This window comes from Chelmon rostratus, chromosome 23, assembly GCF_017976325.1.
Source record: "Chelmon rostratus isolate fCheRos1 chromosome 23, fCheRos1.pri, whole genome shotgun sequence".
Lineage (NCBI taxonomy): Eukaryota > Metazoa > Chordata > Actinopteri > Chaetodontiformes > Chaetodontidae > Chelmon > Chelmon rostratus.
This window is the reverse complement of record NC_055680.1, coordinates 8,799,335-8,818,777: the sequence shown is the minus strand read 5'-3', so window position 1 is coordinate 8,818,777 and position 19,443 is coordinate 8,799,335. Positions and strand designations below refer to the sequence as shown.

Sequence of the window (19,443 nt, the reverse complement as noted above, 5' to 3'; positions counted from 1 at the left end):
CGCCAAATTTGTGAAGAACAAAGAGAAATAGCCACCAGCAAAAAAATCAGTCAGCAATCATTCTCTTATTTTGCCCAGTGAAATGTGTACATTTTGAAAACTGTTGTATTTTGTGTCTGTATCCGCCAGTGGGCCGTCAGAATAAGAGTAAGCATAAGAATATGTTAAATCCACTACAAAATGAGTTGGAAAATACCGGATATTGGCAACAATCGTGCATCTTTAATTTGTACATTCTGAAATGCACAACAACAAATCATAAAAACACACAAAAAAAACAGTCTGAGCAAAGTCAGGGAAGTTATTTTCACATGGGCTAAAACTTTCAAAAGTGCAATCTTTAAAGTCAGTCACATCCATTTTTTATTCTTCATTTGACACTGAAAATTTAGAGCCTTCTAACTCTGTTCACCCTCCAGCAGTGACACAATCAGTTTGATGTCCTCGTCCTTCTGATCTGCTGGGTTTTTTTTTTTTGCAACCCTGTTTAATTGGTACAGTATGTTTGTGCTCTGGCCCTCCCCGCAAACATTTGTATTTACTCTCCAGGAGAAGCCAGGTTGCATTCTGTCACCCACTGATATCCTCAATCCCCTCTTTGCAACAACACATCCTGTTGTTGTTTAGTCCTGACTGATTAGTGGCATGGCTTCTTTCATTTGCTTAGCACTGCTGAAGGCACTGGATTGCAATCAGTGATAAAAACACTGCAGAAAGCTACAATGCCCAGCTGTATGCACTCACTACTCCATTAAGGCTGATGTGGTCAAAAGGCACTTTCTCTTCCTCTCTCTCTCTCTCTCTTGCACATCTTACAGTGTTTGAGCACATGAAAGCTTGCAGACTCCATAAGCTACTGACCTTCACACTTGTATGCCTTTTCTAAGAGCCTGGCATAGTGTTAACAGAGGCGCTGACTCAATCCAGAGAGCAGTTTTCACTCAGTATCTGCACAATCTGCACAGCAAATCCATTCCCATGGCTGTTTTTTAAACATTGTGGATGTTTTAAAATGCATGATTCTTCAATTAAATTTGGTCCACGATGTTAGGTGTCTGTTTCACTCCACAGATGCTTTGTGATATAAGAGTGCTTCTTGGCTCTGCAGTAAACGCTTCCTGCGAGACTGATCCTGCCATACAATTATGATGTTTGACATTTGCAGTACATAATGTGCTTTTGTTGTTGCCATCAGCTCCTGCCTTTCATATTAATCAGTCATATCATTCGCTGGGAAGCACTCACGCTTTCTTTCTATGTTTTGCATGTATAAAGCTTGAGTATTTGCAAGTAAACGCTATTATGAATCATTTCATTAGTCCTGATGTCACAATCAGCTTCATTGCTCACGGTGTCAATGCTGGAACAGCTGCTTAGGAAATGAAATTAGTGGATGTTAGTTGTTTGAATATTCCAGCGGTACAACTGGTGTCCAGTTGTCATACTTGTCAACAGTCATAAAGCGCCAGGCAACAGGATTTGTTGAGCACGATGACACTTTGATTGTGTTGAACATACTGCTAAAACTACATCAGTTCTAATGGACAATATGAAGAAAAACAATTGAATTGGAGCTCAGTTATTTCCTCCCCTACACTGATAGTGCTTCTCTTTGTCAGCTATGCAGTAACACTATAATGGAACAGTGTTTTATTGGCTGTTAACCGGGAAACAAAGCTGCACACTCGAATAGCAATAAAGCCGAGCCGGTAATATGACTGGAAACTGGTTACCTTTGTAATTATACAGCATGGCAGGACAATTAATAGCACCGCTGGCTCCAGACAAATATCTCAGGCCATTTCATTGATCATGAAATCAAGCCTAGTCAGCAGGAATTACCATTATTTAACTTTATACTCCAGGGCAGATAGTGTGCATATATTCCTATCCAGACCTTGTCTAATGTGATATTTCTCTCCAACGCAGGTGAAATGTGACCAATACTGGCCAACGAGAGGGACCGAGACATACGGCCTCATCCAAGTGACACTGCTGGACACAGTAGAACTGGCCACATACTGTGTCAGGACATTTGCACTTTTTAAAGTAAGGAGCATTTGTTTCTTTATGTGCTATAGCAGCTACCTAGACCCCACAACAACTGTCAAGTGTTTGATGCGAGTTGCACTGGTCGCTAACCTTTCTCCGCCTCCATATCCAGAATGGCTCCAGCGAGAAGAGAGAGGTGAGGCAGTTCCAGTTCACGGCCTGGCCAGACCACGGGGTGCCAGAGCACCCCACTCCGTTCCTGGCCTTCCTGAGACGGGTGAAAGCTTGCAATCCTCCAGATGCAGGGCCCATGGTGGTACACTGCAGGTAAGAAACAACATGGTTTCACAAAAACATGCTGAAGCATGAAATTGATTTTGTTCTCTCCATTTGCTGTAATGAATATATGAATACATATGACAAGATACAATACATTGATGGTTATTTAGAGGTTTATATGTGAGTCATTTGTGGACTGATCATCGTGATTTTTAAAAGGGATCAGACAAAAACCAAAAGGCAAATTGTTGTTGAATATTTGAATATTTTCTAAGGACTACTGTGGCCCACTGTAAGCCCAAACAAATCAGTCTACTAGCTTCAGAGAAGGCACTTTAAATGTGAGGGTGCTTTCAACATCACAGCACAAAGAGTGCGCCCTCAGCGAACTTAAACATCTCCTCCCACACACTGACACACAAACACACGCAGACCTGTCGCGTTCCTTGCTACACCACTAGCGTGTCGCACATCAGCGGCCCACAAGATGCCTTGGCTTATCCCTTGGGTTATTGCATCTGAAACAAATAACTTTCATGCCAACTTCGCTTCCCTCAGCTACATAAGCGGCCAGACTCCCAGCAGAGAGGCAAAAGGATATAACACAGACTTCTAGCTCCTCTCAACTCAGGAAGTCATGAGAGGCACAGGGGCACAGAGAAAGCCAGCGACTGAAGGCGGGAGAAAACAGCGATAGCGAGTGTAATAGATACAAACTTGTGTCAGAAAGTGACAAAAAAGGGAAGGGGGATTACGGAAGAATTAGAATTACCACATGCTGGAGTTAATTAGAGCTAGTTGCCGAATCACTTCAAATTGAAAATCCTGACTTTTTACAATGAAGCAGAATGCAGGAATTAATGTCACTCTGCAGATGGGAGTTTTTAATTCCTCTGGCTCTCTATCAGATACAGTCATTTCCAAGCTCCAAATCCTTTGAGAGGCGTTTCCACACTTCATGTTTGACCACAGTTTTAAAACAGAGCCATCTTTTATATTTGCAAACTTGCAAAATAACGATAGGAGTGTTTTGTGGTGAGGCGGAGATATGCCGTCTGTTCTGCGGAAGCCGTTTAAGCACATGCAAAAAGGCCTAGATAAAAGCTGAAAGAAAAAAACTTTTGTTGCCTATAATTAACGGTATGATACAGACTCTTGAGTGCTTGATTCATTGGTTGGTGCGCAAAAAAAATTTCAGCTTTCCATGTATGTATCATGTAGACCATAATGGCATAAAAATAAACAGTCACAGGCTCTGGATTTGTTTGAGTGGTGGTGTATGAGGTTGAAGTTAGAACTGTTTAAAATACTCTGCACACTGTTGCCATTACCATGGGATACACAGATCCTGAGACATAACCACCCAATCATTGTATCCGTTACTCCACATAGACAACATAACAAAGAGATTTTTACACTGTAAAACTGAGAACATCCGACAAGTGTCCATTAACTATACCACTGTCTTCAAAAACAATAACAACTGACTCAAACTATTGGAGAATTCCCCAGAATTACTTCCCCTGACTTCCATAACAATTCATTTGATATACACAAGGCTGCATTTTGATGACGCAGATGTCAGGAAGATTAGTGGTGAACCAGTACTTATTTTGACTTTTCACTTTCGTGTGTGGTGGGACGTGTTCATCTCATGTTACGGTGTTTCCAATTCTTTTCCAGCCTTCATCGTGAAGTTAAATTTTACACAGCCAGCAAGTTAAAAGAAGGGTTTCGTGTACCATTTGTAGTTTTTAGTTGAGATTATCTTAATAAAATCAAATTACTTCAACTTGTCAAAAGGTTCACAATTTCATGTTCATTCATTTTATTCATTTGCAACAGTGACACAATTTTAGTCAGAGCCAGACAATCTCTCACACAGTGCCAGAAAGTTCACGGTTCACTGTTGGCCATGGAACTTTGCGTGCCTGGTTCGACCACAGCAGTATTTACACTAACAATAATAATCTAAATGCATTCATGTGTTTCCACTGCAGAGCTACTCCCCTGACAAGGTGAGATCACAGTGCGTCTTGAGAAACCTGCAGCCCACGGACTCTATAGCATGTTCCCTGCTTTCTTAGTTCCTGCTGTTTTCACTAACCCACAGGTCAGGGACTGTTATGCTCTTCTAGCTAAAGGTCTATCCAGGCGCTGTGAGGTTGCAGAAGAGGTCAAATGGACATGATTGAATGTCATGGAGATCACTGGGCTCTCCCACTGACTTGGAAGGGAAACTTTTGATAGAACAACCCACAGTTTCAAAGGATTCAACTGACCTGGCCATTTCCCCCCTTACTGTGTATTACTGTGGTAGCCAGCATATGATGCAGAATTCAGACTGCTGATCTAACTGCCATCACGTTAGTCGTAAATGTCAAACACAAACAGGAAGCATGCTGGAAGAAACAAAAGCTGCTTATTTACCCATTTTTAGGCATAGTTTTGTGTTTCAAGCAAAAGTAGACAAACAGGAGTGCCCTGTGCAGCTGAGATGAAGCCTTGCTATGCCACAGTTGGGTGTGGTCACAAGCAAAACAGACCACACCTGATCACGCCCAGCTGCGGTCATGGACTGACCAACCCTTTGTGATCAGAGCAGCAATGCTTTTTCTCCATACAAGATTTGGTTGGACTAATTCTTTAACCCTGGCTTCTCCACCATCACCATCGGAAACCTTATACACCACAAAAAGTCTCGCCTCACTGGTCTGTTTAGTACCACGAGGGCATCCAAAACATCCCTGGTGGAAAAACTGAACATGGCCTCCTCATTTCCATCAAGCCATACGCAGTCGCTGTGCTCTTCCAGAAATTATTCTAATGAAGGGAAGGAAAGGGATGACTCAGGAGCGCTGCCGCAAAACTCCACCTCCGTTTCATCATGGCAGAGTTGCGTGCGAGGGAAACAGTCCTGCAGTTGTTGGCATGTCACAATAGACAAGAATCAGCAGCCAACACTCTCCAGTGGTTTGTGATGGCAAGTGGCTAAACCTACAAGCCCAATTAGTGGGCAAAGCATGTTTGAAACAACAATTCCACACATCCTATGTTGGAAATTAATGACTATTTTGATTTACTTTAAACATTTTGAAAAGCATTCGTACTCTCAAAGGATTAAAATTATTCTTGACTCCATTAACAGCAATGCAGTGATCCCAGTGAGTTGGAGTTCATGTGTGTGCGTCCAATCGGCAGTGTAAGGAAATGGTGGCAGGTCAGCTGACGGCAAGAGATTTGGTAACAATACATATGTAATTGCTTTCACTGCTGCTCACGCTTTATCTCGCCGGGACTCATTGCAGCTGTATTTCACTCTGCACTTTCTCTCCCATCCCCTATTCCCTAAACTCCTGGAAAGCATATTAGTCTGACACTTAATGTGTGTCGACGTCCAAAGCAGCTGGTCTTGACTGGCTGAAAAGGCAGTGTCAGGTCATTAGTGCAGTCAGTCCGCCAACTCCCCCTCAACTGCCAAATGTTCCGACGGCTTTCTGCTCCACCTCGCCCCACTACACACACAACGTCACTTGTCGATAAAGGAATGTTGCATATGCTCCTCGCATTTCCTGGTAGTTCATTTAAAGAAATCTGGTCAATGCGTATTCCTGCCGCTCCGTCCTTTATCAAACTAACTTGAGTGCTACACAACTTCAAGATAACTGGCATCATCTCTCCCCGCATAACACAAGCTTACGTCCTGTCTCCTCACCTCCCTCCCCCGATTCTTCATCTTCCTCTGTCTCCGTCTCTCTGGCTCAATGCTGTCACTCTGTCACTAACTCTCTCGCAGGTCATCACTCTCCCACATTCAGGTCCGCACTGTAAAATGTTTTCAGATTGGAAACAGCTGGGGTAAAGGGAGAAATCTCTTCTAGTTCCTGCATCCCCCGCCCAAGGGCTGAGGTGTTCTCAGACCTGGAAGTGATTCATTCTTCAAATATCCCCGAGACACTTTCGCATTTCTTCGCAGCTTGATTCTCCCTTTGACTCAAATGCACATTTCGTAATCGCCCTAGAGCAGCGAAGGGTTTTGTTTAAAAAAAAAAATAAAAAATCAGTCTCATTCAGCCAATGTCAGCCATTTTGAAAATGATCATCAGAGAATTTGTTAAAGCCAATGACTCCCATACGTGTCTTTATTCCATTTGCAGCACAGTTCCAGTGCAGCATGGCACATTAAGCAGACTTGGCCCCCGGGGACTAACTTTACTCCCTCTTGAGTTTTCCTTCTCAACCCTTTCCCCGTTCCTCAGAGCAAATGAAAAACAAATGCTCCATCAGAAGGAGGAGGCACGAGAGCATGGCTCACACCTCGTAGGCATGTCAGCTTAATGGATTGAATAACCTATTTACTTTGGAGTGCCAAGTGCAAGGACTTGTCTTGTCAATGCTATGCTTTGCGGGAGGTGGGAGGAGAGTTAACGAACAAGATTTAACAGCACCCCGTCGCCCCACGGTAAATAAATTGGCATCAGAAAACATCTTCTATGCTGAGGCACATGCTATTAAAACATGTAATGTACAGGAGGGGAGCATTTTTAGATTGTCAGCAGTCTGCAAAAGGGAGGCAAATTTGTGTACTGCATGTCTCAAGCTGGCCTGCAAGAAGAGGTCGAAGAGAAACAGTGAAACATTTTCCCTCTATTTGTCAGAGTGCTTTTTGTCACATGCATTTTTACACACTAATGTAAAACTGTGCCGATGTGAATCTTAATGAAGGGACCTGCCTTTCAGCGCCTCTTCTAAAGCTCTTATGCCATTTGGGTGCACTGTGCTAATCTAATGGCATTAATTGAAGTCAGCTGCACTTCTCAGAAGTTGCCCGACACATTAACAAAGCCCTCAAAAAAATCATACTCTCAAAATTGCGTCTTTGTATCCACACTTGGGTGTGCACTTGTTGTAGTGGCACTTTTTGGAAGCATGAGGTAAAGGTTAAATGTTGCTGTTGCATAAGTGATTAGTCCTGATGGGTTAGAGAGCACAGGTGGTGCAGAGGGGAGAGACTAGATTGCAAAGCCAGCAGGGAGACCGCTGAAGGCCATGGCTGCCTAGCCCTCTTCTCCACACAGTGCCACTTCAGATTTAATTACACTCCAAGCCAAATGCTCTGCCCTACAGCGGCAGACTCATCTACCTCATCACTCTGAGAAAGGAGCCCCTGCACATGTTTTCAAAAGACACGTCTCCTATCAGACTGCCCCTCATTTCCATCACTGGAGATCAAAGACAGTCAGACACATGGTATATGATGCAGAAGTTATGATAAAGAGTTGTATAATTAACATTTCTTGCACAGCTACTACTGAGGATATCCTCCAATATAACACTTGCTTCTTGATCTTGTTTTCGACTGCAGTGCTGGGGTGGGACGCACAGGTTGCTTCATCGTGATTGATGCCATGCTGGAACGTATCAAGCACGAGAAGACTGTGGACATCTACGGGCACGTAACGCTAATGCGTGCCCAGCGCAACTACATGGTGCAGACAGAGGACCAGTATGTCTTCATACATGACGCGCTCCAGGAGGCCGTCAACTGCGGCACCACCGAAGTGCCCGCCAGAAACCTATACGCCTACATCCAGAAACTGACGCAGATAGAGGGTGGAGAGAATGTCACCGGCATGGAACTTGAGTTCAAGGTACAAACTGTTGAGCATTGGGCACAATCGTTTGGATCAGGGATTAAAAATATTAGCAGTGCTCTTGCTTTAGGTTCCAACAGCACCATATGTGTATTGCACATCATACCTGTGAAGTGTACAGCCACTCGTAGAAAGAATTTACAGGCATCCCATTGGCACTGCATGTTCCGAGTCACATGCTGACCCCAGCATCATTGATTGGCCATTCTCCCTCCAACTCTTTTCCAGTTCCCAGTAGGCCCACCAGACAGCGTGGGGCCTGTGGTTTCCTCTCTTTTCCAGTTAGATGACTCGCTTGTGCAACCCAACATAGGATAAATTCTCCCTTTCTGGTTCTCCCTTCCCATAGCTCCCCTTCCCTTAGAAACAGGGGTCTTGGTTTACATGAAAACGCCAAACACAGGTTTTCCCCACCACAGAACAGTTGCCAGAGGGACTTGGGCAATGTTCTTTAAAATGAGAGGCTCACCCAACCTTATTCAGCCCCTAGCAGCCTGTGGTGCCTCTGTATGCGTTGTACTGCCTTGCTTGTCACGCACCTACTTTCTTGCTCTGTGATGGATGCTGATTCCACTAAGAGATGATAAACAGGTTAGATTACACTGCACTTCTGTCCACTCCAAGCTCGCTAGGGTATCCATTTCCCCGTCTTTTCATCATAACATGCTATTTTTTCCCTGCAAAGGCAGGCCGTGATAATAATCACTTTGATGCCATTTCCATACTTTATGGTTACATGAAATAGTATATAGCCAAAGTACACTGTGAGCCATTACGGTGAAGGTTTCATAACCCACGATGTGCAGTTTATTATTTTGCATTCCTTCCTGCTCGCGTGAGAGCAGGAAAGAATCCAAAGGCATGCAATTGTTCATACTACTCGGATCTTTATCATGTACAGTCCACCTTGAGTGTCAAACGCAGTCAGTCGCCAGGGAGATAAACACCAGAATGTCAGTGCTCCTTACCTGGCACCAGTACGCTCAAAGCTATCTCTTTCTCTCTGTCTCCATGCAGCGTCTAGCTAACACTAAAGCCCATACATCACGATTCATCAGTGCCAATCTCCCCTGCAACAAGTTCAAGAACCGCCTTGTTAACATAATGCCATACGAGTCCACACGAGTGTGTCTTCAGCCCATTCGAGGAGTTGAGGGCTCTGACTACATCAATGCCAGTTTCATTGATGGGTACAGGTAAGTGCTAACGTACTCTGACACCCATTGCCAGTCAGATGGCCAGTACGTAAATTCCTTAGAATTAAAAATGGCTGGGCATTTTATAGAAGCAGCTACATTTTTGAAATATGAATTTAATATCAACTGGGAAGAGTCAGCAAATGTAAACATATAAGAGCCATTGGCATGTTTTGGTCATCTTCAAACCAGTCACGGGGAAAGTTCTTATGTATCTCCATGCCGATTGTATCACACCTTTTCCATCATGTGATTTATGCATTCCCACAGGCAACAGAAAGCCTATATTGCCACGCAGGGACCACTGGCAGAGACTACAGAGGACTTCTGGAGAATGCTCTGGGAGCACAATTCTACCATTGTCGTTATGCTCACCAAGCTTAGAGAAATGGGCAGGGTATGCATCTGCTTATTTTCTTCCATTGGTTTTGGCACATTGACCTCTTCGTTCTGGCTACAGAACACAAGAGGACACATTACGAAACAGCTTATATGAAATACCATGAATGAATTCAGCCACGACAATCCAAGCTTTCGAGCAGTTGATACAGTATGAACTGAGTGAAAAAATTCTGGGAATGAACACAATGGAGCTAGTGTATGAAGAGAATGTTGTGGCTCATTGTGGTGTTCTATTTTTCACTCCCTACAGGAAAAATGCCACCAGTACTGGCCAGCAGAGAGGTCAGCCAGATACCAGTACTTTGTGGTGGACCCCATGGCCGAGTATAACATGCCCCAGTATATCCTGAGAGAGTTCAAAGTGACTGATGCCAGGGTAAGCAGACAATGTTTCATAGAACAAAGTTAAAAGATCAAAATTTGACATTGTGGGAAAGGAATTCTAACTCCAGTGGTATTGTTTACACTGTTTTTGAGTCTGGGTTGTAGTCTCACCATGGCTCATTGTGAATGGAATAACCAGGGGTTTTTACCAATGAAATAATTATAGTTTTCAACTTTCTTTTAATACATTTTACATTTTTGAAGTTCCATCTGCATGATTTTATTTACCAAGGAAGAAGATTTGAACTATCGTGTTGAACAAGCTGGATGGTGAACGGATTTAACATCTCAGCAGTCATTAGCTGATATTTTTGGCATTGTGTCAAGTATTTGTTTATACCAAACTATGGCCTTAAGTATAACATAAGCATAAATATATATATATTTGTGGAAATTATGACACATGTCAATGTGTAAAAACAAATGTGGTGCCGGCAGCACTGAGCTGCCAGAGTTTTTAATTCCATCAAAGGCTTACACAGATAAATGGTGCAGGCTCACTTCTTTGTAGTGCATGTTACACTGTGTCTTCAATGGGATTGCTCTTCTTATCAAGGGGATACAATATCACTTAAGTAATGCACACCCTCAATGTCGATTCTCCAAGCATCCTGTTGAGGGTAGCACATCAAAGGAATTAGCATCTTTAGTGTTCATGTTTAATGCATTCAGGTAAAATGGCAGGCATCTTTAATAACAAAAAATGATGCTTTAAACTTGGTGCCTCTGCTCGATTTTTTTCAAGAACACCACCTTGCAATGTAAAAGCCCGCAAAGGCGTGGGCCAGTATGATGGAGATGGTCATGGAACTGGCATGGGTTGGCTGTCTGCAAAAAGCTTCAGACTGGCCTCCCAGTTTCACTTCATCAGTTTTTCTTTGTTATTTTTCCTTATTTTTGACTGATGTTCCATTTAAAGAGTGGGCTCTGAACCTCCTTTCTCTCTTCCCATCCTCTGTTGGCAGGATGGACAGTCACGGACAGTAAGGCAGTTTCAGTTCACAGACTGGCCTGAACAAGGAGTGCCAAAATCAGGAGAGGGCTTCATCGATTTCATCGGCCAAGTACATAAAACAAAAGAGCAGTTCGGCCAAGATGGGCCTATCTCGGTCCACTGTAGGTACGTGACCAAACAGCATAACCACCAAACTATATCACTTGCATTTTGTATAAAATGAAACTCAACGCAAACATTTCCTGAGCTACAAATACTGTGTATCGACACAAATATTCAATTAGCACCATGGTGTTTGGATTTCGAACAAACTTTTTCTATATTTATGTGGTTTCTCTGGCCTCACCGCTGACCTCTTTGCCCTCTCTTGCACAGCGCGGGTGTTGGTAGAACTGGTGTCTTCATCACCCTCAGCATTGTCTTGGAACGAATGAGATATGAGGGCGTAGTAGACATCTTTCAGACAGTGAAAATGTTACGGACACAGAGACCAGCAATGGTGCAGACAGAGGTGAGGTGTTACTTTCCCCCTTTCTTCTTTCCCGCTACATTTGGAAACAAAACGTAACTCACAAACTGTACAGAGGGAGTAATGCAGCTACTTTAGGGTTTGTGACACTGCAGACAACACATGAAATCGGTTACTGTGTTACCAATTTGATAGTAGATTCAAGTAGCCTAATAAAAGGGCTGATACCAAGTATCGTCTTGAGGCAAACAGATTGACAAATGCAGGCTTTTGTGAAAGACTGTGATTGATTTAGTAACTGAACCAATCTATAGTAGCCTTGACTGCAAATTTATTTCATCAATTCAGAACAACTGGCAACTATGTCCTCACACACTGACTATGCCTGTATCATCTTCAAGTTGTGAAAATGCAGTTCTGTGCAGAAAGAATACAAAAAGATTTTTTTTCTTCAATGGAAAAGGCAGCTAACAATGGATTCTCGGTTATGACAGTAGTCATGATAGAAGCACAACGTACCAGAAATGGTACAAAAGATGCCTACGAGGGAGTGTGAGCTTAAGTTTTCTCTCTCTGTTTCCAGGATCAATACCAGTTCTGCTACAGAGCTGGCTTGGAGTACCTGGGAAGCTTTGATCACTATGCAACGTAAAAGACCCAGTATTGGAAGAAAAAAGCAGAGGGCCCTTTGGAAAGAAAACCCAGTGAGCCTCTCTTCTGAGCCATAAATTCCTGCTTGAGAAAGTACTCCTTAACTCCTTGCTAACAACTCATTAAGTGTTGGATGTGCGACATGACTTGTCAAAAAATGAAAAAGATGATTCCCGGAGGACCAAGTATTTCCCAACCACAATAAAACCTCGCCTTGACACAGAGTGAGGGAATCCTGACTGTTGAAGCATCGTACGGAATTACCTTTTCTTTTGCTTCAAGGATTCATTTTGGGGCTCATAAAACTGAACGAAACCAACACAACAAGAAAGTAAATGAACAATAATGACATCGTCAGAAATGCATCAGTGATTATGAACCATTACGAGAGGCATTGGAGGCACACAGAATTGCGGGGGGAAAAAAACTCGATGCACATTGTAAAGAAAAAAAATTCTGTTTCACAATCAAGTACACACTGACAACCCATCGAAAAGAAGACAATGCTTGGTCCACAACAGCAGGACAGACTTAAAGTAATAACGAATAAATACCCCTTTTCCTGTCACAATGTTCATCATCTAAATTTTGGGAGAGGGTAAAGTTCAAAATGATCTATGAAATAAATAAAAATTATTGATTTAGTTTTTTAGTACTTTATTATACAGCTGATGTGCTTTTTTTGAACTGTGTGAATTTCCTTTTTTTACACAAATTTATCGCTTGGAAAGAAGTGATAAAAACGTATTTACGTAAATGTTAATTTTTTTTAAGCTGTAGAACTGTTCTGACGTATGTGCTATTTTGCAGAGAATCTCTTTGCTTTTTTGAAATTTTGTTTCTATCCCCCTCCCCCCCCCCCTCTCATTTTGTTGCACTTAGTGCACAGAACAGAATTCACACTACCAAAATGTAACTTTGTTCAAGAGTTTTTTTTTTTGTTGTTGTTTTTGTTTTTTTGGTCTTGAATTTGTTTCTGTTCTTGTTTTTGTCCATGATCACATACATGGTAACTTAATTACTCCCATAAGATAAACTGGGGCTTTGTGGAATCAACAGGGATGAGCAAAGTATGAAGTTGCTGCTACCGATTATCTTAGTTCTTCCATGTTAGAAGGGTGATGAGAGAGAACCTGATGAATTGGATAAGATATATGAATATAGAAATATATACTCCAGATTGTCAAATATATAAGAAAGATATATTAAAGTATAAATATAACATTCTAAATATATTGATAAAGTTTATGAGGAAACGGTATTTGAAATGGATCGTCTATGAAAGCAATCCAAATTGAGTTGTGTGCTATGGGGGAAATGAAAAGAGATTTTTCACTGGAATGCACATCAGTAGGACAAAATTGTATTCTGATTCAGTGCATCTTTTCTTGTGCAATAAATATGTGTGTTTTTAGATAGGGTTTTATGTGGACATGTCATTCGCTCATGACATTGTTGTTTCCCCCCGCAAGTGAGGTGTGGGAGTGGGAATGTCAGATGCCAGTCAAAGCGTCGCTGGTGCATTTTTCAAGCTCTCACACAGTCTGTAATTAGAGGCAGAGGGGTCACGCAGCCGCAATCACCGCTCCACACAATAGGGCAAGGTACAAAGACGTCACTTTCTTGTGGTTCTTTAAAGCATTCAATGGTAACGACTTTTTTTTTCGTTTTGCATTTAGAGTGCCTTATATTTATGCCTGTTTTTATAATGTTTCATTTAACATATTAATGTATATCCTTTGAGTAACCTAGGCATTTAGTATAAATGTAATTGTATAGTTTATTTACCTTTAGTATTCATTTGTCACAAGATGAGATTATATATGCAAATAAGAACATTTCAAAGCTCATACTTTTCATTTTCAGTGGCCTTACTGTGGCTGAGTGAATTAGAATAAAAAAGTTTATGCGTCACTGAACTCTGCAGACAACAGTGAAGAACACACAATAGTCACAAGACATATATTTTCAAAATTCAGATATAAAGTCAGGGTTGAGATGCAGAATTCTGGTCTCAGAACTAAACGAGACGACGGCCCAACGTAGAGTTAATGAGCTTTTTACGGATCGTCACTACGGTCACATCTTACAGTAGTTGTTCTTTTGTTCTGTTTTTTAAAACACGGTTCGTCAAACTGAAATTCGGTCAAAAAGAATGCCTAATGCACAGGTCGTCACCGAAGGGTTCATGCCTTAGGTTTGAATTACAGACTTCACACGTGTCATGACAGTGAGCAGATATGGAGACATACAATCTCCAGCAAAATCACTTCTGTTATCCTGACAATCCTGAAACGGTGTGTCACGTCCTTTTTTTTCTTTTTCCAACATCACACTTAGAGACTGGGGGTTTAGCTTGTTTACAGTTCGGTCTTTACGTTGAGCAGCATCTTTAACTTCTCCATACCCTCTTTGATGGCTTTGTGGATGTGCATTCCAGGTGCTTTCTTTCCCTTGTTAACTCAAGCAGCTACGTGTTTTATTTCTGTCGACTGCTTACCTGATTACTTTTGCCATAATTTTGAGATATAAAAGTGCTATTATTTAACCTCACGGTGGCTAATGTTATGTTGTGTTCAAGTCTCAAGACATGTTTATTTTCTCATCTCAGTTTTTTTAATTTTTTTTTTTTTGATTGATTTTTCATATGCATGGTGAAACATTGCAGAATGGCCAAAGCTGGCCTGGTAGGAAGATTTGCACTTTCTCTATCTTTGTACTATGCACTGCCCTATTGATTCTAAACCCAATAATATATTACTTGAACCCATCTATAAAAAATCTCCTTAAACGTTCACTTTGTGTGTATGTAAATAACACAAAAAAGGTATCAACTCTTGAAAAAGACAAAAAAAAAAAAAGTTTGTGGCGAAAAAGAGCATCCATTCTGATGCCATGGTTACTCCAGCAGATGACTTCAGAAGAATCTGTCCCCCAACCATCTGTTCTTGTGGCTTTGCCATTCAAGCTTGGAGTGTCATTAACAGAAATAAACGTTGTGTTCTCTGCTCTCTCTATCTATCTCTCGTCTGGATGCATAGACTGAAAATTAAATAATGAAATTGTAAAAAAAAATGGCTTGTTAAAAAGATCATACAATTACCTCTGATTAGTTGTAAGCGTAAACTGTTTCTTTTTCTGAATGAAAGGAGTGCTTTTTATTTTCTTACTTAGGTTACATTGGTGGCGAAAGAAGTCTGTATGAAAATCAGTTCTTTGCTGACACAAGTTCCATTTGTTATAAATGAATTCTATTAAAAAATGTCAGTGTTATGCATTGGCGTTTCACTTGTCTCCCTCCACCACACTTTGACTGGAAAAGACTGATGGAGCTATTTTACCCCCTACTGGTCTGGGTCCAGCATATTATCCGCAGCTCTCTCACGAAAGGGGAAACTGAACCTCACCACATTTGAATAGATTTCCATCGCTATGGTTTCTCTGTCACTGATGTCAGCTACGATGAGTCATCAGGGGAACCTTTGACAGATGAAGGGCAATGTTTTCAAAGCTGCCTTGTTTTTAACAGATTTTGTCCACCCAACAGACGAAGGGGTGTCGTACTGAAACACAGAATTTAAACCACACCTGCATTACACTAAATGCCACTGCACCACTTAAGCACTGTACGTTGTTTTGTTTTGTTTTGTTTTTTTGCTGCTGCTTCTTCCTGCTTCTCATTTATTGTAGTTGTAGTGTGCTGGGGGTTGTCATAGCTTGCCTGATCCATAGAGACTCATACAAATGGAAAGCTAAATGTATACTAATTAGACTAATGTATAATGAATCCTTGTATTATTAATGAATGATGATTTACAGTAAATACCAATTTATATAGTGATACATATTAATATATTAATATATACCGTATGTACTGTTCATCTGTTGGTAGTGGCGCTTTTAATTTTTAATTTGTATGCATTTAGACATTTACTCAAGGCAAAGATGCTCTACTACAACAAGATTACCCATTATGAGATGCACCAGCTGCAGGAAGTGCTATACACTTCCTGCATTCTAAGGGCGCAGTCGCCTCTTGGGCATTTTTAACACTAACACACTTGCATTGCTGATGGACTATTGCTTGTCCGTGGCAAAACAATACAACACTGCATACAGTACAAATTTAATGTTTACACCTCATTCAACAAATCTGGATTTTTTTTTTTCATGCATCTTACAGAACAGAATACTAGTTTTAATCAATATACTTCATGACAAAGGCTGTTTAAAGATTCACTTTTCAGTTGTGCTTTACTTATATTCCCAAAGCATATTTTCACTCTTGTACTGTATGTATGTATGGTCATACTGTAACTGCATGGATCATGTGTTGGACCCTGAACGTTGTGACCCACACAGCACTGCTGCACCTGAATGTATACTGATGGAGGGCTGGAGCGGCTTCAGAATGTCCTGCTTACGCTACTGGCACTAAAATAACAAAAGGATTAAATGGCGCTTTAGATAAGTAAGGATCTAATGCACTGCTTGTATTACTGATAACAATTGCAACTCTTTCACAAACACATTGTTCCTCTTACAGGCAGGACAATTACTCCACAAGGGTAAAACTTTAAGCGTAACTGCAAATAACTTTGTATGGAAATCTTTATTCATCACATAAAAACTACCTGCGCAATTTTTTTATTTCCTAAAAACTTTTTACTGAGTATTCCAAAATGTATGCATTAAAAGTCAAGGCCATGGAATATACAGTGGCCAGACTCAGTGACTGTATATAGAGGAAAACAAAACATCTTGGCTCGATGCAGTGCAGGTCATAACTCTCACTCTCTGCATGTTAGTGGACGGGACATGGGCCAAACAAACAAATCAAAGAACACATCTGTCATTAGAGGTCGTTCGCATCCCACTGGTATTTAAGTGTTAATTTATCTGATAAGTTTGGTTTTAATTCTTTATTTTATGGTATAAAAAGGGGGTGCAACTTCATGAATGACAACGAAGGCTCACTTGCGATTGAGTCGGGCAGGTGTATGGGCAGGACCTTGATACCATGGCTCCACACCCCAATCACTGCTGCACAGGCTCTAGCTCCAAATGAAGTCACCAGCAAGATGGCAGCACCTGTATCTGGGATATTTCTGCTTCATTTTCGTACAACGGGAGGTAGAGGAGACATGTCGTCCATCTTTATATCCAGTCATTAGCCGGGATAGACAGACGGGGTACTTTAAAATATTAATTCTACATTGTCTGTGATCATGATATATTCATACTCATTCTTCGCCAGAGGTTACTGCACACCGGCTGACCGGATCATACATTCAGTAAAAATCATTAGGTGTCACTTCGCTGATTGACACAATCTATTCACAGTGTGGCTCATGCTATATTTCTGTCAACAGCTCAAACCTACAGAAGCACAACAAAGTGGCAATAACCTGAAGCAGGAAAACGACAAGAACAAAATAAAAATGATTTCTTTAAAAACTGTTAAAAGTGCTTGACAGCTGGGGAACACTTTGGAAGTCGATAACTGCTTGCCTGGAGAAGTTGCTCAGAATTCAGAAAACCATCCATGCACCCAATTAGAAAACACCACGCCGCATGATAACAAATGGCAGATGCTGTTTTGATGTACAACCAGCTTTGCAAAATGTTCGTCCACAGTGGCAGATCATAGCAGTGATGAAATGTCATAAATAGCAAGCGGTATCTGTCTGGGACAGAAAAAATATTGTTGTGGAGATTATTTGTCAAAAGCAATGACATACTGCAAGAACTACAGAGATCTGTTTACTGCTGTTTGTTTTTCACACCTCAAACTGAACTTTGTATGGTCTGCCAGTGTTCATGATAAGCTGTGTACTGATGTTTGATGTTTTTGCTGTTATTAGGCAAACTATATCAAGGCCCATCCATTTCGTCCACATTTGCCCTCCCACACCTATATGTGTTTCGGATATGACTCCCCAGACCAAGACGCCGCTGAGATTTCAGTCAGCAAAATGGAAGCTGGACGCGGCAGACTGCTCTGAACGCTTGAGTATCATATTACCGCGCACGCAGAATTGCATATGACATGAAGGAAAATGTTCACAGATTGCTGCACGGCAAGACCAATTATTGCTTCATCTTGTTTCTGACAATTTGATGGAAATTGGCCGAAATGAATTCCTAAAATTTCTTGAGCAATCATTCCAGTGCAGATGTCGGCTTCACACCAGACAGGAGCACAACAAAATAAGGAACTCCTCTCTGTCATCAGCGTTTATTTTTCACCGGAGACTGCACTTCAGATGTGTCAAGCAGATGTTCTGTCTTCGTCTCTCAGCAGTTTTTGCAGAATTTTAAAACCAACCAGCCAGTCACAACACTGTGCACAAGTAATTTCTCATTTACCCCCCTCCCCCCCTTAAAAAAACGACAGCTTGCCTCACTCCCCCTGTGCTTTGTTTTCGACAACTTGATGAAACATGCGGAAAGGAAGGCTCGGGAGCAGTGCAGCTTTGTTATCAACAGGAGTGAGCGGGATTCAAGAATGAGACATTGCTTTTTATTCTCTCAATTTTGAAAGAGGGGAAAAAACCTTCTGTACCCTTTTCTACTGCAGCTAAAATAATTACATAACTACGTATTCAAAGAGTTCAATTACATTGGCAGGTTGCTTTGATCGAGCAGTCTGACACTCGCAGCATCCACCACCCACTGCGTTCTTGATGCTCCGTTCCTGTGTTTATAAACAATCACCTGTTACCACTTCCCCAACTCATCAACATTTTCATTTTCACTAATAAGACACTGCTGGCAGTTATGTTCTGCATGCATCCATCTTTATATCCACACTGCTGCAAAGTCTTTAATTATAGTTAATGCTGCAGGTGCACAAAGCTTTTCAAGGAAATTAAGTGTGATTGTCTGATTGATTTAAGAGACCTCTTGTTGTCAAATGTAAGACATGGCTACTTGTGTGTATGGGTGGAAATCTTTGGGAATCTGACAATTCGATTCCTTAGTTCACTCCAATTACAATAAAACAGTACGTACAGTAAAGTTAGCTAATTACTCTGTCCGTATGTGAATGCTTTCGTGTAAGTTACTGACCACCTCCATGTGCTAAGCAACACTGTCTTATAGCAGTTTGTGAAGTTGTGTAATTTAATCTATAGGATTCGTTCACATGGATATGAATGTTAATTTTTTTTTTTTTTTAACTCAGCACAACTTTCAAACTAACATATTTCAGTTGTAAGTATATTCTATATCATGCCTGCACCACATCCACTGTCACTCAATGATCAATTTAGCAAGTTGGACTTTCAAATAAAGCCTGCTGAAAGACAATTCAGGCGACAGTTACAGTGGTTACAAAATCTACATAGTAAGGTTTGGTCAAAGATCATTGTTAAAGTAGAGTTGAGTTAAAGTAACTACTTCCTTAAAACAATCAACACTGACTGGAACCGACTCAGTATTAAGCATCGACAAAATACT

The 19,443-nt window shown here is 41.3% G+C and overlaps 1 protein-coding gene across 5 annotated transcripts in view; it reads left to right on the top strand.

Annotated features, from left to right (window-relative positions):
- Positions 1–15,249, top strand: part of LOC121626666 (receptor-type tyrosine-protein phosphatase delta-like) — a 130,592-nt gene extending 115,343 nt beyond the window's left edge. For all 5 annotated transcript variants that reach the window (XM_041965302.1, XM_041965299.1, XM_041965301.1 and 2 more), the window contains 9 exons: positions 1,930–2,049; positions 2,165–2,319; positions 7,637–7,922; positions 8,943–9,121; positions 9,392–9,518; positions 9,774–9,899; positions 10,873–11,027; positions 11,238–11,373; positions 11,915–15,249. In XM_041965302.1, coding sequence (XP_041821236.1) covers positions 1,930–2,049; positions 2,165–2,319; positions 7,637–7,922; positions 8,943–9,121; positions 9,392–9,518; positions 9,774–9,899; positions 10,873–11,027; positions 11,238–11,373; positions 11,915–11,983 — 1,353 coding nt within the window. In that variant the 3' untranslated portion in view covers positions 11,984–15,249. The remainder of the gene's footprint in view (positions 1–1,929; positions 2,050–2,164; positions 2,320–7,636; positions 7,923–8,942; positions 9,122–9,391; positions 9,519–9,773; positions 9,900–10,872; positions 11,028–11,237; positions 11,374–11,914) is intronic.
- The last annotated feature ends 4,194 nt before the right edge of the window (positions 15,250–19,443 follow it).